This window comes from Bos indicus, chromosome 2 (genome assembly GCF_029378745.1).
Source record: "Bos indicus isolate NIAB-ARS_2022 breed Sahiwal x Tharparkar chromosome 2, NIAB-ARS_B.indTharparkar_mat_pri_1.0, whole genome shotgun sequence".
Lineage (NCBI taxonomy): Eukaryota > Metazoa > Chordata > Mammalia > Artiodactyla > Bovidae > Bos > Bos indicus.
The window spans coordinates 95409668-95427248 of NC_091761.1; the positions used below are offsets into that span (position 1 = coordinate 95409668).

The window sequence follows — 17581 nt, forward strand, 5'->3', positions numbered from 1 at the left end:
TCACACTCTGAGTTCCTAAATTCTTGTCAAAATGGCACCCATCTGAGCATCCTGAGTTGAAGAGTTCATGGAGCTTGACCAACGCAGTCAGTGTGGTACTCAAGTCAGAGAGATCAACCTCCCTTCTTATCTACAGTTATCTCCGATCTGGGTTGTCTAGGGTGGGATAAAAGTCCATGTCCCTGAGACCATGAATGCTGCTCTGTCACTCCAATCCCTGTGCAGCATAAGCTAGGCTTTTCTGGAAGTCAGCTGAAAGGTCCTGGTAAGTCCAGGACTTCCTAACCAGGCCAAGTTCTTATCTTATCATTGAACCACATGTGACAGACATTGTTAATGACTCACTTTAGCCACACAGACTTCTACTTTCAGGAGCAAACTGTCCCCAAGGTTCTCCTTTCTACACAAAACCCAAACTGCCTTCATCTCTGGGCATCAACTCACAGACACACACCCAATTCTTTCATGAGTGTGATAAAATATTTTAAGTTTTAAAAATTTATCTGGAAAGAATCAATTAAGCTAAACGTATTATCTTAATCTAGCTTTGACATACTATATTTACTAAATTTACTTTTTTCAAAATTTATTTAAAAGCTAACACACACACAAAGAAATTAGAAATTATGTCCCCACTTTTAGAAAACCAGTAGGAAGATTTTTCAAAGTGCTGCAAGTAAGGGACAAGAGCCCCACTTGAACAAGTAAGAAGCTACTATATCCATGCTCAGAACACTGAACAGAAATCATAAGGAAGAAGAAAGTCAACAGAGAGTGCTAGTTTAAGTCTGAAACTAAAGCCTCTGCTACCACAGAATAGAAAACAATAACATTATGTAGCATATGATAGTTTACAAAGCACTTTCACAGCCATGTATCATTTGATTATAATAATCCTATTATTATAAACCCCACACTGCAGATGGGAAAATGCAGTTTAGCGATTTGCCCTGGTTTATATTTACAAAGTCAGAACTAAATTCCAGTTTTCTGACTCCAAGTCCCTTGAATTCTCTACCACATCAGTGTTCTTCATATTTCACTTCATCCCACGTTCATACATTTTTACCAAATCAGCTTTCCATCTGTATAATCATTTCCCTATTATTTACATTTATAACTGCCTCATGAAGGCACTGAATCTTGTAATAATCTATAATAGAAATGTGTCTGAAAAAGTATACGTGTGTGTATGTGTGTATATGTATCTGAACCGCTTTGCTGTACACCTGAAACTGACACCACATTGTAAACCAGCTATACTACAGTAAAAATTTAAGGCTGCATATATTTTAAAATACTTTTCCTATAAATGATCATCAATAAAAAATAACCATAAAATTAAAAACAATATAACCAAAATGATAATATTAACTTTTAGCTGGACATTTGACTGTCAAAAACTCTGGGTTTGGTTTCTGTTTTCTCGTCATTAAAAAGAAAGAAAGGAAGAAAAATGAAAAAAAGGAAGGCATAAAGAGAGGGCAGGATGGAGGACAGGACAGAGAAGGAGGAAGAGAAGGAAAAGATCATGAAGCCTTAAGGACACAAAGCTGAGACTTTCTCCTAGAGTTAGTCAGAAGGATTGAAAGAAAACTGAACCGGGAATAATAATAAGGCCTCCCAAGGTAATTCTGTTGTTATTTAACTCTGTGCTCCTGAGCCCACAGAGGGTAGCTCACCCTTTGAGAAGCACTGCCTTGAGCCATGCTTCACCACACATTATGTTAACATGGGAAGACATCTGAAATATTGAAATGGGATAAGTTAGGAGTTTGGGATTAATATATACAAACTACTATATATAAAACAGATAACCAACAAGGACCTACTATATAGCACAGGAAACTATACTCAGTATCATATAACAATCTATAATGGAAAAGTGTCTGAAAATGTATATGCATGTATATATGGATATATATATACCTGAACCACTTTGCTATACACGTGAAACACCACATTGTAAATCAACTATACTACAATAAAAATTTTAAAATAAAGTATTTCAAGTAAAGCAAATTGCTTGAAGGTCCAATACTGGCTTGGACTTAAATAATGCTCTCTAAAGCTCAGGCTTTACAGTAAACTCCGAGAGATAATGGAGGCCAGGGAAGCCTGGTGTGCTGCAGTTCATGGGGTCACAAAGAGTCAGACACAACTTTGCGACTGAAACAACAGAGCTCAGGCAGGTTATCTGCAAATCGAGGAGAAAGAAAAGAGATTGCGATGAGATGTCTAATAGTCCTCAGATTCTAATATTTGTAAAATCTTAAACTCTTTGAAGAGGGTGCATAAAAAAAGAGATCATGAATGCAGAAACAAGAGGAAAAGACACATCTTGGATAGGAAGACAAACAATTTGCATTCTGCTTCTCTTTCACAGAAGAACTGTGCAAGGACATTTGAGGGCCATATAAGGTCTGCCTGCTTTTTTCTTCTTGCTTTTATTTTCTACCTTTCTTTCTTCCTTTCTAAAGATACTTTCCAGAAATATTTTAATAGCTGTCAATTCACATAGTAAGATAAACAACTATTTAGTTTTTAAAAATTAATTAATACATATGCTAACAAGATAATGAGGCTGGACCTTTACTTAACCCTCAGAGTTTTTTAAAAAGAAAAAGTAATTGGAGATTGTAGCAAAGGAGGTATACCCAGCATCAAGTAATTCAATGGAATGACTGGCTTTTTTAACAGGAAAAGAATGACTTGAAAATCGCCAGCCAGTCAACCTAAATGATATCCTTAGTAATATCAGGGAGCCAATACAAAAGAATAAATTTTTTTAAACACCCCTAATGTAGAATAGCATCCTGAAAGCATTAGAAAATGAAGGCCAAGTGCCTTGCTGGCAGTATTTGAGTGCCAAGGGCCAAAAAAAAAAAAAAAAAAAAGCCAATTACTTGATTCTCAGGAAAGTACTTTATTATAATGCCCTAGAGTTCTTCACACAAAAAGCATCACTTCCTCAGTGAAACAAGTCATATAAAATCCACTTCCACAAAAAATTAGCAGTTAAAGCTGATAATGGGGTTCTATACAACATGCTTCTATATCAAGACTATGAAACCTCAGCAATGGATACACGTTTTTCTTCCACAAAAACGACTTTTCCCCACCACTGATCAGTTGTGTGTCATGAGTGACAAAAGAAACCCAGACAATGGCAGTCATTTGTTAATGAGGGTTGTCTGACCAGAAGAACTTTTTTTTTTTGGTATTGTCTCATTTCACTCCCATTTCCACCAAGAAGACGCTGCAAGCTCAGGAAACTTAAGAGTCAGTTTCCAAATTGGAAAATGTTGCAAATACCAATAAGGAATAAACATGCTCAGCAGCAACTGCTCAGCCCAGGCGGGGAGAGGGGTAAACCAGATGGTCTTTTCCAACCCAGATTTCGATGATCTACAACAGAACCTGGATGACTCGGAGAAATTGAGATGCAATTTGGAATCTGCTTTATAAAATAGAATCCCAAACAAAGACATTCAACAAGGCAGAGAAGTCTAAAAAGGAATGAAAATGGATTCCGGGTAAGAACAGAAATCAAGCCAGCTTGAGACTCATGAAGAAATAACGGCTGTCCCCCAAATCACAGCATTTTTGGAGGGGAAGGTGACTTAGAGAGCTGACAGTCTGGGGGTCACAAACTCAAATGCATGCTCACCTGGCTAGAGATCAGAAACAAAGCAAGGTAGAAATAGTGGAGACAAGGTTAATTGAAGAGTGCATGATGTGTCTGAAAGCATTCCAATTAAAAAGAAAACTGAAATAGGTATGCTGGCCAAATAAAACAGCTCTTGAAGCCAGTTTAGCCTAGGAGCTTCCTGTTTGTATCTGATCATCGGACTCCTCCTAACTCTACCCTACTGTCTACACATGAGGAAACTGAGGACCAGAGAACTCATATCATTTGATGATAAGCATGCAATAGTGTTTGCTTGTAGCAGGGCCAAAATGCTAGGATTATATTACACACCGAGATGATGTTAAATGGAAAAAAATGAAATGACATTAAGGTAAAAATCTTGCATGCCTTTAGATCAGGTGTACTAAGTTCACAGAGCTTATTTTTTCAGAGGCCAAATTATATCATCTAGTTAAAACATAAAGCTACTGAGAATTGCTGGAAGATGTATGCAAGGAGAGGTTGTGCAAAAAAACAAAACAAAAATCCTAAGTAGTCAAGAGTCAGATATCCAGTTTTTCAAAAACCAGTGTTAAGTCCATAATTATCTTTGTCACAACAGTCCTGAGTAAGATGGCAAGTGGAGTTCCTGACTTCTATTTTCCAGGCAGTAAAAACGAGGGACAAAGAACCCTCACAGTTTTATTTTTAATGGATTCTTTAAAGTTACATGCTCAAGGTTCCTTCTAGATACTCCTCAAAAAGCAAGGTAAGAAAAATCCTCTCCATTCTTGGTATTGGGGAATGTACATTTTTTAAAAATTGGGTAAGCTTAAGACTTAAAAAAAAATAAAAAGTGAAGTTCCGAGGGAAAAAATTTCATTGAGATATATTAAGTGGTGTGAAATCTCCCTAGGAAATTCATGAAGTCCAGAGAAGGATGACGAGATCCTCCCCTAGGGCAGCTAGAAGCAGATGAGACAAAGAACTGGAAATCTTCTTTCTGGGAGCCCCCCCTTCTGTCAGCCAACGGGACTTTCCTTCCCTGGTTTCTGTGTGTCTAAGAAACACACAAACACACACTCCTCAGAAGGAGGAGATGCAGTCTGTACACACAGCTGGCATCTCTTGACATAAATCTCTCCATAGGTACTGGGCTAAACCTTCAATATGAGGAAATAATCTTCAAGTTTTATAGCAGCATATGCATGATTCTTCCCCCTCCCCCATAAAACTCCCAACATGAACAACCACATCATGAACAACATCAAATTATTGCTTTTCAGAGGCCAATTCAAAAACACCCACTTTATCACAGAAAGAATATTCCTTGTGTATGTGAGTGCTTCCATTATGTCTTATTTGAAGGGGGAAAATGAAATAAAAATCCTATCGGAGATATTTATAGATCTCATAAAACCTGATTCACTCTCATAAGCTGCTGTAAGCTCAGTCATCAGGTAAGGCAGAAAAGGCAGGTGTAGTAACCGGCACTGTATTACAGTATATGTGCCTAATTCTGACTCACAAAGAAAAATATCCACATGCCGGGAAAACTTAGGAAAAGTCCCAAGTAAGACTGGAAAGAAAGGGAATGAGTTGGACATGGGCGTGAGCAAGCCAAGCAAATTCCAACAGTATCAAAGGAGGCCGAGTTTTGGGGGCAATGGATATTGCGAGTATTTCCCCACTACTAAGCGCAAGTGATTTCATGAAAGCTGCTCTGGTGGGATGGATAAAGGAAATACCATGCCTTCCCATCATTCACCTTCTCTTAGACACTCGAGATGACTAGGGCCTTAGAGAAACCAGTGATACTATTTAGAAAAAGAGTACTGTTTTCAACGGAAGGAAGAATGGTTGAAAATGGGAAAAGAATTTGTTGAGTGGATCCTATGTGTCAGACACTGGGCCAGAGAGCCAACATGCCTGCTCTTACTTAGGCATTATTGTCTCTATTCCACCCATGACAGAATAGACTCAGAGATGTTGGGTGACTTTCTCAAGGCTCCAGCTCTGCCTGATTTCAACACCTCATGTAATTTGACTAATACAAACACTATGACCTTAAGAAACCCTAACTAAAGTGTCAGTCGCTCAGTCATTGACTCTTTGCGACCCCATGGACTGTGGCCCACCAGGTTCCTCTGTCCATGGGATTCTCCAGGCAAGAATACTGGAGTAGATTGCCATGCTCTTCTACGGGGGATCTTTCTGATCCAGGGATCAAACAAGGTCTCCTGTACTGCAGGTAGATTCTTTACCATCTGAGCCATTATAGGGCTCTTTTTCAGATGAGAAAACCAAGTCCCAGAAAGATAGGCCAGAAAGCCTTCAAATCCATACAGTTCCACTGAGTCCCAAGCCATGACCTTTGGCTTCTGCCTTGGTGTCTCCTTCCTAACTAGGAGTCAGTATAAATGTAGAAATTCAGAGTCCTGAGCATACTGCCTGGGCTCATTCTGAGCCCAATCTGGCTCAACCAGACTTCCAAGTTGTGTGACTTTAGGCAAGTCATTTAATAACTCTCACCTCAATGTATCCATCTGTAAAAGGAGGATTAAGCAGAACATATATCTCACAGGGTTGGTGTGAGAGTTAAATGAAATGATGTATATAACGTGCTCAGATGAGATCATCTCTAGGAAGTATCTGATATCTATTAGATATTATTCCTAGAGGAGGGCATGGCAACCCACTCCAGTATTCTTGCCTGGAGAATCCCATGGACAGAGGAGGCTGGTGGGCTACAGTCCACAGGGTCACAAAGAGTCGGACACGAGTAAAGCAACTTAGCACAGGTATTATTATGATGCTTGTTATGGTGACAGACAGAATGGCCAAGTTGAAAGAAGGAAGAGGAAAGAATGTTCCACCATGGGTTTTGCAACTCATCTGCTTTGCAGCCACATGAATACAACTTGCTTCATCTTCCTCTGCCCCATTTTTCTCACCTCTGAATGGGAAATTCTGTAATATCTGCCTGTTCCTTAGTTACAGAAAGAATGTGCCAGTGACAAGAGATCCTGATCAAAACACCCTGAGTCCTTGAGAACAAAAGCTCAATACAGATGTCTGTTAGACTCTTACAAGCCAACGTGAACATCCCCATCACAGGGGAAACCATCTCTTGGTCCATATTAAAGAAAGAAAGAAAGAAACTTAATACAGGGAGGTAAATGCACAGGGGAGGGCCGGGTCATCTTGGAATGCAGAAGGCAAAGCCAAAAACTCAGTGTGACACTGAGCAGCATCTCAGGGAGCTCACAGGAGAATCAGCTCTGCACAGGGGGCTCCTCGCAGATGACATCCTTCACCTCTTAGACAGGAGCTGTGCTCTATGAACAGGGTCTACAGTGGCCCTATGAACAAACACTAAGAGCTCAAAAGGGAGGGATGGGGCCATCTATTTCCACTCCTTTGTATGCCAAGCAAATCTGCCGCCTCTCCAAAAATAAGAGCCAGCACTGTGACCAGTCCATTGAATTCCCGCAACCTGAGCTCTGGAAGGTGAGCATGAATGCAGGGTCAGGAGCAGGCAGGCACTCCCTTGTCGAGCGATTGCTCCACAGCTAATTGCCGTTTTCACAGCTGGGTTGAGCTTTCCAAAAGATATCCTTCAACCCTGAGCTCTGAGCTCCTCTCCTGATGTTCTCTCTTGCCAACCATACCCCATCAAAGACAGTTTATAGATGAAAGGATGCAGCTACAGTACATACATTTTTGCAAACATCACAGTTTGAAATCGAGGCCTTTCTAAGGCTTCTTTGTGAAAATCACCACATGCCCACAGTCATTACCACAAGAGCTAAAGCCTTCTATGGACAAGGAGGCGGCCCCCTTGCCTGAATGTCCTCGGTGGCAATTCTTCTACAGTTTATTTTTGCTCCTCTTACTAGAAACATGGGTCCTTTGAAATTCTTTATAAACAGAGTCTACTTGCAAACAGTGAGGTCAGGAAGAAATCTGTTGAACTGGTACCTAATACCTATCTGGCATCATCCAACAGATGTTCATGCATGCATCCATCCCTTCAAAACCACAGAGCGGGCTGAGGTAAGTGGAAAATCATGGTCGAGAGCCTGCCGAGAATGAATTATTTGAAGCACGGCACGGCTGGAGTTTAGTGCCCACCACCACAAAAGTACCAGAAATGGAATTTGACCAGGTTAAGCAAACCTCTAGTGGGTCAGAGGAAATGTAAGCTAAATGAGACTGTACTCAACACTTTAGGGTAAAGGAAAGCAAAACAAGAAGGATCAAACAACACTTGGACAGTTGCTATTAACCAAGGAGCTGGATGAAGTATACCCACGACTACCCTGCTTTATTATAAACCTCTTTTACACTTAGCTTCCAAGTTATACAAGAAATAAAATATTTCCATATAAGGAACAGCCAACTACAACTCTGATCTATCTGGTATCAACCTTCCATAGATTAAGAGCTCAAAACCTTGGCTGCATATTGGAATCACCCAGAAGATTATTTAAAAAAAAAAAAACACTGATGTCTGGGTTCCACCCAAAGGAATACTGATATAATTGGTCTGGGGTACAACCACAGTTGTGAATCATTACTGCACACATAGTCAAATCTTAAGTCACAGTCATATCTTAAGTCTTAAATATCCACTGATTATCTACCATGTGCATGGCTTTCTAAGAACCTGAAGGGTTATGTATTAAAAGTTTATTCTCAGAATTATAACCAAGGCATGGACTTTGCTCCAAATCATACAACCTAACTGGAAAAACAGGGTAATGGGGAAATAAGAAAAACTATATTACAGGACAAAACTGAAAAGCATCACGAGGAAGTAGAAAGTTCTACACAAGAGTGTAGAAATAGCAGCAATTACTGTTGGCAAAGGGAAAGTGAGGGAGTTTCCTGGATGATGTGGCAACCATCTGAAAGTCAAAGGATGGGTAGAATTTGGACAAAGAGACTCATGAGGGAAAAGGAAAAAGAAGGGAAAAGTCTGAAGGAAATGACATAAATGAAGACAGAAGCAGAAAAAGCACAATCATTCAATTTGTATGGCAGCGCGCATGGTAACAAGAGGGCAAACTTGTAACTACTACCTAGCCTCAGTCTAGGAATACTGTGACTCTTAGACGTTTGGCGTCATCATACGCAAAAGAGGGAAACACCAACAATCTGAAACACGGTGATTGAGGTAGAAAGTCAATCCAGGTGAGGTGGCCAGGCTGCCCTGGGGCAATGGCAGAACAAGAAGAAAGCCAACCAGGTGCCGTACGGTGAGATCCAAATCAGGGGGATTCTTCAACCGATGACAGTCAAGGGAAAGAGAGAAGCCACAGATGATAGAACCTTCAAACCTGGATCCCAGAAGAAAGGCAATTAGTACAAGAAACAGGGGAGCCAGGAAAAGGAGGACAGACTGGATGAGCTCACACTTCGGGGTATATTCAGCTGAGGTCATAACTGGACAATCCCAAAAGTCTTTAGTGTCAGCCCCCATGTTTCCAATTCCAAACCGTGAGACTGAACTCAGGAAGATACTGGAGCTGGACATGTAGATTACAGCTTTGATGAAATAAAGAAGTCTCCATTTGGGAAGCAAACTTCAATTTCTAAGATCTTAGAGGTGAAGCCAATCTGTGAGACAAGTTCCAACAGAGAACTTTTACCATCATCACTACCAGAGATTGGGTGGAGACGGGCCAAAAGTTGCTGGGAAGTAGAGTGAAGAGCACCCCAAGTTTCCTTTCCTCGCTAGAGTCACTCAAAATTAGGCCAGCACAATCCTTCCAGCCCCACAGGACTTTTTTAAAAACACACAGAAGTTGACTCTCTTCCCAACTGCTTATCACAATGTGCAATATTTTTTTGTTTAAATTTGTAAAACATTACAACTTCACTGCCCATCCAACCCTCTCAAGAAATCTTAAAACACTTCAGAAAAGCTTTTCCTGAATTGGCACATGATAACTGCTACAGTTTCACGCAGTCTCTTAGTTGGCAAGTTGTCAGAGACAAAGCATTTCACCATTTCGCACTTGACGCTTTCCACATAAAACCCCAGTTCCACCATCCATCCAGCTCCCTACCACATCCATCTCAATGCACCTCCTTATTCTCACTCCATTTGTTATCATTTAAGTGACAGCACTTTTTTTCATAGGGCTGGAGTTGTAATTGGGGGCTTTTGTTTTGTCTTTTTAGTACAGTGTACATTTTCCAGGTTACCACACATTATTAAAAGTGGAAAAAGAGATAAAATGACACACATAAGCTTTCTCCAAGATATCAATAGCTTGGTTTAGGGCCCAGACAATTCCCAAACTTCATGTACAAGGGCTGTTCAAAGTAAAAATAGGATTTTTTTTGCCTCCTTTTAAGAGGAAACAGGGAAAGAAAGAGGAGGAAAGATGAGAAGTAACCCAAAATATACTCAGAACAACATGATGAAAAGCAAGCAAATGGATCATGTGGACATCTGAAAGAGTCTGGGGCCTAGGACCGCCATCCATGTTAACAACAGCTGGACCTTGGAAGGTTCAGTGTTCCATCTGGCTTCAACAATCACTTGGTCCTAGCCTAGTGTTTTAAAGAAACCAAGAGCCTTTCAGGATTTAAGATTATCTGCATCTAGCTTTGATAACAGGCCTGGGGCCTGACTTTTAATATGACCCTTAGGAAATGTCAATAAACCCATATTCAGAAATAGATATTGCATACGGCTCTACATTAATTATTTTAATTACCTATAATCATTTCCGAATGACACAGACAGGGATGCTGTTTCCTGGCCATTACGGACATGTGTATTTACGCTGTCTACTCATCTGCCCTCAAAGGGCCACCAGCCCCATTACCCCATTAGCTAAAACAAAAGCACAACAGAACTTAGTAAATCTCAAGTATGTTCTTTAAACAAGATTTTAACAAGGTGAGGCTATATAGAGAGGCATGGGTCAGTACTCAAATTCAGGACTTCAAATCTCTCTTTTTGGCAACAGTGTTCTGATAGTGCATTACTGAATTCTGAACATGCTCACTCTCCCCTACTGGAGTCAAGCTCATACAGGGCAGAGCCTATAGCCAATTCAAATTCACATCACCCAAACAGTATTTTGCACATAACCAAAGTAAAGGAATGAAGTACTGACTGTGAAGTATTTTCCATATTTTCATATAAATAGAGAAAAGCCCACAAGGTGTGACTGAGTGCCTCGACCAGCTCAGTCAGCAGTGTGAATCACTGTGAAATCATAAGTCACTCCCATGTCAAGCAGGCTGATCCTAGATGGATCTCGAAGCTGCTGCTGACCCTCAGCTGTCCCTCTGTATGTCACGCACGTGGTGGATGGGGACAGCTGGAAGCTGCTCTAATGGAGAGTGCAGCAGACACAATACACTCAGCAGGACCAAATTCTCAGGGTCACAACAAAATACCAAGTGACGAAAACAAAAAGGTACCAAGGCAGGAGAAATGATTCTCCAAATTAGCAGCAGAAAACAAAAGTGAAAGAACAAGAAGGGAGAGGAACAAGATGATGACTAATTTTAGGTAAAAACCTGTTCTAGTAATGCAGGACTTGATTTGGGGAACACTTAAATTGAATGAGGAGAGTTTCTCCTGTGGGTGTGTGATGTTCTAAAATAAGCACACAATGTATCTGGGCAGAGGAGTATTTCTTAACTTGCAGGTGTTGCATGTAACATTAATGATTAGCTGCTGTATCTTGTTCCACTGACTTTAACACCTTTAGTGCTTGTACAGCTTCCTAATCACTGTTCTTGGTAAGATCTGGCAATCTGGGTTAAAAATTTCTACCTGTTCACGCAAAGCAAGCACTCAGTTGATCTGGGAAAACAAAGGGGTGTATTTGTAGAGAGATACATCTCCACCCCTCACCCTTCTGGCACTGCTCAGGTTACGTTGGGGAGCTGTCCTAAACTTTCAGCAAATCTCTGTCCCAACATACATGCTAACTGATAGACTGAGTGAACCGGAATCACAGAGGCATTCTCTGCATTTGCCAATCATGGAGGCCAGCAAAGGTGACTGAAAACTCCTGGCATGCTACTGCCAAACTGCAGAGATAGGGGGTGTCTCCACCCCATGTGACCAGCTACCCTCTCAACGTGAGTCATTTGGGGCTGGCTGGAGGAAACTGCCTTCCCTCCCCAATAAGCATAGGCTGATTAAAGAATTCTGCATTGCCTTCTTGTACGCACAAAGTTAAAATGCAGGAATTCTCTGATGGGAGAAGAATCTGAAGATTTATAAGAGAATGGCAACTAAAAGCTCCATTAGGACCCTCTCTAAACTATTCCCATTTAAGTGGAGAGGCAAATAGCCCCCACTGGCATTTATATTTAGAATGGGCTGAGAGAGAGGAAGAGCGCATTTTGAACACTGAAGGTCTCTGACATACCCATACATAAATCATTTCAGGGTGAGGTGTCACAGTGCATCTTCTGCTCTGCCCTTTAAATGGATTGGACCCCAACATCACATTCTCCTCAGGGTAGGGAGTGGGGGTGGGAGTTACATGGAGAACAAAGAAGTCACCACTTCCTTTACCCCCTCTCCCGCAACTAAAGACAGATGTAGTTAAAAAAAAAAAAATCTGCATTGTAACATTCATTCACTTTAAAATACCAAACTGAAACAGGTAGACTTAATGATCATGTTTAGAAACCCTAAATCTACACAGAGATGTATCTATTCAGAAGAACATGGAAATGAATCTGTTAAAGAAAGGCTAAGTGTGTGATTGATGGCATTCACATGTGCTTTCATTTGTAAAGCTACATTTATTTAGTGACTGCATCCTTATAAAGGAAATCTGGGTAACAGGGGCAGTTCCAATTTTTTTTTTCAGTCTGCCAAGTCACTGTTTCAAATTTTTTAAAAAATAGGCTTATGGTAACTAAAGAACGCACAAATCACATACAATAAATAAATAAATAAATAAAAAGCCAGCTATTTTATCCTTTCAGTGTGGTTAGCAAGGCTCCTTTGTGTCTACAAATTTCCCTGGGTGGTGCTGTTGCCAAGAAATTCTAATTCACGACAAGGTTTTCTGCAAACTGGGGACAGAGGCAAACCTGCGGGTGCAGGGACCCTACAGTTTGCTTTGTCTTTCTGGCTGAGACAGCACCTGGCTGCTCGGGCCTGTAGAAGGCAGTGCAAAGGCACGATCCCCGTGTAGGAGAAGCAACGTAGCTCACGGACCAAATCCTATCCCTTGCACCATGAGGCTGCTCTTGGAAGGCAACCATTTTTGTAGGCTGTCCCCTAGAGATGCTTCATACCAAAGGCCCTTATAAAAAGTGGTTCAGGGTGCCTGTCACCAAGATGAAATTGCAGTGTTATGGGGACGCTGCAGTTCTTACAGTAGCCAAGTATGCCATTAGTTTAAAACAATGGGGGAGTGGGGGAGGAGGGAGGAATGTTCTATGATTTATTTATTTGTTTCCAGTAGCAGTGGAAAATTTTCTCTGAGCACAAGGGAGGCCTGAAACTGACCCCATCTGCCAATTATGAATCAGCATTAACAACAAACATAATTCCATAAGAGTTTTCCAGTAAACACACCATGCTCCTCAATGGCATGAAGCAAGGCTAAGTGTAAATAAGACTTAGAACATCATTACTTGACCTGTACTCATGAAACAGCAGTCTAGGTATGAAGAATATATCAAAATTCTAAAAGTGCTTGTAGCTTCCCAAAGAAAAATAACCATCAATATTGTATTAAATCCTTCTTCATCTTCCAAGTCAGCAGCACATCCAGAAAAATCATGATTTCTGACAGCAACAAAACTCATGAATGGGTCCCCCGTTATCCATCAAGTGGTACCCTATACACTACGCTAGCTTCTGTCCTACCTTTGACTTTTTTCTACTTTTGCTCAGACAGCTCTTGGAAAATTTCCTGCAAGTTTCCGAAGGGCTTAAGGCTGGTGGCCGTAGGAGTTGTGCGTCAGCTGAATTCCATAAAATAATAGACCACATAAGCACAGCGTAATTTACAGTTATATGACAGGCAGGGATGATGTTACTTGAGCCAAGTGCTTAAGTATGCAGTCAGAGCCCAGGAATGGAGAGCTGTTAATGTAGGATGTCCATCTGGATTTAAAAATTATACCGGCAACAATTTTCACAGTTGGAGCTGGATGTGGAGAAGACATGATTGTCCCAAAACCCAATGTCAAAATGATGACCCCTGTGACAGGAGATCCATGACAAGCTCACTGACTGTTAAGCAGGACAATTATCTCAGGCAAGAATTTAAAATAAAACCTCCATCCTTAATTTTCAAATGCACAGATGTTCTTGGGTTTATCATCCAAGCCAGTCTTTTCTTAGGAACCAAACCAGATTACTGGAATCTCTGCATTTCGCTCATCTCCTCAAGGTACACTGTTCACTTTCAGGAGTACATCTAATAATTGCTCCTCATTTGACCTCTAAAATCTGATTACCCCAGAGCATCAGCAAACTTCCTCCGGCCTGGGGTTCTTTGTAGCAACCTTCCTGAGCTGATTTGAGCAAAGGAGACTTAAAATTTCACCATCTGATGGTTGATTTGGAACCAACAGTTGCATGTAACCACATTCCCCTCCTTTATACTCAGAAGCAGCACAGGGGAGGGTGTAGGGAGAGAGAGGAAGAGAGAGAAGTTGGAGATATGTCACCAGTACGAACTTGGGAGTCCCAGTCACCTTTACAGAAAGCATTTGTGACTAAGGAGTCCAGAGAAGAAAGCTCTTTGGAGTGACAGCTCATTTAGGACTGTGTCCTCACAAGTTATATTTCAGTATGGACTATGAGCATGCTTCTGAAAGAGCGTGGTAAAGGATCTGAAGGTGAGGGTAACAGGCAGTAGGACAGGATTAAGGCAAGAAATAGGGAAGGAGGTGCAGTGGGCTGAAATTCCTTTGCCCACAGATAGAAACTAAACTAGAGGTTCCTCGAAGTGGGTGAGATGAAGTGAGGAGGAAGGGGGGTGGGAGGTGGAGAAAAAAGCAGAGAAAGCTTCTGAGGAAACAATAGATCTAATACATCCTCTAATTATCAAACCAATGATGTTTCCTTATAGATCTAGATGTTCTCATGGATGGTCTAACCAGATCTAGAAAGGCAGGTTTCCTCTGGAGAGGCCTTCCCCAAAAAGCAGGCTTTACTACTGTGAAAACTTGAACCAAAACAAAGTTGGGTGATTCATCAGGGGGGAACGTTGTAACAAATAAAGCCAACTTTCTTTCCTCCAAGCCTACTTAACAGTTAGTCACAAACAAGGGTTGCCTAAATCAACAGATTCTCTTCCCTAACGAGTCTAGACAGTTGTTAATAGGCAACCAATTCAACACCAGTGGGCTGACAGTGTGAAATGAAGACTATTTCTGAAAATGAAATTCTGGCAACCTTTTGGTTTAATTAGCATGTGAAATAAAAGGAGGAAAAAGCTCCAGTGAGACCCTTCATGAGGCAGTCTCATCAAGGATGGAAGAAAGGATGCACTGGAGAAATGCCTTATGCTAAAAAAGTGTGCGCTGTGTGTGCCTTTAGAGAAGGACAAAGTCAAACACATCTGCCAGCATCCTCAGGCAGGAATGCATGTGTGGACCCACAGACACCAGAGACCAGTATCCGGAGAAACTCCAGCCTGGAAGAATCAGGGGAGTAACGGCAATTAGTAACAATGGTACAGAGGATCACCTCCTTACACCGAAAACCAAACCTCACTCGCTAAAGCAGCGACTGTTACATCCTTAGACTCAAGCCGGCAAATCCCGCTTTGGATCCTGGCAGAGGAAATCCAGCCGTTCATTAGCCTTAACAAGCTGCTGTCACGAAGCAGAGAAGTTACATGAGCAGCCACACACCAAGCCTCTCGCAGCCCTCCCCAAGGGCAAGCACGTTTCTCCAAGACGGATTGTGTACGTTCACACTTCCTCCATGCAAATCTGAATTGTCTTCTTGGACTTTCCATGATACACATTGTAGAATTTTGAAAGAATACTAAAGCATACTCGTGTCCCTCCACCTTCCCCCCATCCACCATCTTTCCTGAAGAAATGTCCCCTCAGCAGCTCCCAATCCTTACTGCGAAAAACCACCGTTTCTGCAGCAGATCTGGCACTTTCCACTGACCAGCACTTTCTTTATTCTACTTCACAAAGCCCAGTGAACTTGTCACCAGCCCCACTTCCCCCTCCCTGGGACACCTAGCCAACTTGGCACTGGTGCCCTTCAGCATCTTAGGAGTTTCTTAACTAGTCCTCTAAGACAAAGTCAGAGGCATGGAAGCACACACCACCCTTTGTCGGAGGTTGTGCTAAGTGGAGAGGGACACCAAAGGAGAGAGGGAAGCAAGGACACACGCAGAGAGTGATCTCTTTCCGTGGATATTGCACTGGGGAAGCCTACAATGCATGGTCAGCACTAGATAGATATATCTTCCCATCCTCCTCCAAGATATCCTTGAGTACCTTTTATAACTGGGTTCCTCGCCCTCCTGCCCACCTTCTAATCTCAAAATCAAGTTCCTATTCTTTATTGACACTCGCTAATTACTAGGAAAACACCCCGCTTTGCTCTTACCACCCCCCACCCCCCCGCATCTGACGGCCGTCAGCACCAGTTGAGAGATGAACCTGATTTAAGGTACCAAGTAGGTACAGCTAGTGCATGTAGGGACGCGGTAGCTGTCTGCGATGGCTCGTTAAGCCCCAAACCCCCTTCCCACCCGGCTCCTCCGAACCCCAGAAGTTAGGCAGGTCTCTGCTGGGGGACAGTGAGCCCAACAAAATGTGCACAAGGATGTGTGTTGGTGACTGAAACGCAGGCAGCTCGGACCGGCTGCTCAGCTCTGCACACTATACGGGGTTAGGGGGTGGGTGGAGAGGTAAGCATATGACTGTTTCCAAAAACATTTTCAACAACAAACAGCCAAAAGGGGGGTAAAAATTAAACAAACAAACAAAAAAATTCAACCCCAAGCCCACACCAACGCAGCCCCTGCGAGTCCGCCGCCACCACACGATTTACACAAGTAATTTAAATCATTCACCTGCTGCCAGGTCTCCTCCAGGGATGGCAAAGCTGAGAAGTAGCCGGTGTCGTGGACAAGTTGTAGCTCCTGGAATATACTATAACTAGCCAACACGTCCATGTTGCTGCTGCCGGGCAAAACCGGAGGAGAAACCCTCCCCCGAACACAGTTGGGTCTGTTTGTTTGTCAGTCTGTCTGGCTCACCCCCCAAGAAGGCAGACATCCAGTGGCCCTTTTGTTTTGTTTTGTTTCAGTCAACTAAAAAGGAAAAAAAAAAAAAAAAAAAAAATCAATGCAGGAGAGAGGGAGAGAGGAGGTGAGAGAGGAGAGACTGAGTGGGGTGGATGGAGAGAAGCATCCAGCGTGTACAGTGCAGACGGCTGCCAGGAAAAGGGGACTTCTCCACGGGAGTAACAATTCCCTTCCAGGGCTCTAATCACTCCAGCTCGTGGATCAGGAAGGGGGATGCAAACTCACTGATACGAAGCTGCCATCTATTTCTGCAGCGCTGTTCGCTCCTAATGCAATCTTTGCTCTTTATTTTGGGAGGTTGCATTTTTTTTTTCTCGCGATCGCTTCTCTCCCCCCCTTTCCTTCCCTCCCCACCCCCCACCCCATCCTCGCTAGTTTGTAGTCTCTCCCCCTCCTCCTCCTTTTCTCCTCCTCCTGCTCTTCCCCCTCCCCAAACTCCCTCCCTCCGCCCCGCTCTCCGCGCAGCCGTGGGATCTCGGAGGAGGGCGTACATTAGGCCGCGTGTGACCATGTAAGGTAAACAGGGGGCTCATGAAGTCACTCAGGACCAATGGGGAGCGCGGAGCGGGACCTGAGGCGGGGCTCGGCCCTGGCGGCGGGCGCCGATTGGCAAGCGGCGAATCTCCCCGCTGCCTTACAAGGCGGTGCGAGGCGAGCTATT

At 42.5% G+C, this 17581-nt stretch overlaps 1 protein-coding gene across 3 annotated transcripts in view; it reads right to left on the reverse strand.

The window, feature by feature from the left end:
• KLF7 (KLF transcription factor 7) overlaps positions 1–17283 on the reverse strand; it is a 105064-nt gene extending 87781 nt beyond the window's left edge. Inside the window, exons 1-2 of one of the 3 annotated variants that reach the window (XM_019975889.2) lie at positions 17146–17283; positions 16687–16926 (exon numbers count right to left, since the gene is read on the reverse strand). In XM_019975889.2, the coding sequence (XP_019831448.1) occupies positions 16687–16788 (102 nt within the window). In that variant the 5' untranslated portion in view covers positions 16789–16926; positions 17146–17283. Of the gene's footprint in view, positions 1–16686 lie in introns of all 3 variants that reach the window. The other 2 variants (XM_070770869.1, XM_070770878.1) reach the window with 2 other exon arrangements.
• Positions 17284–17581: the final 298 nt, after the last annotated feature.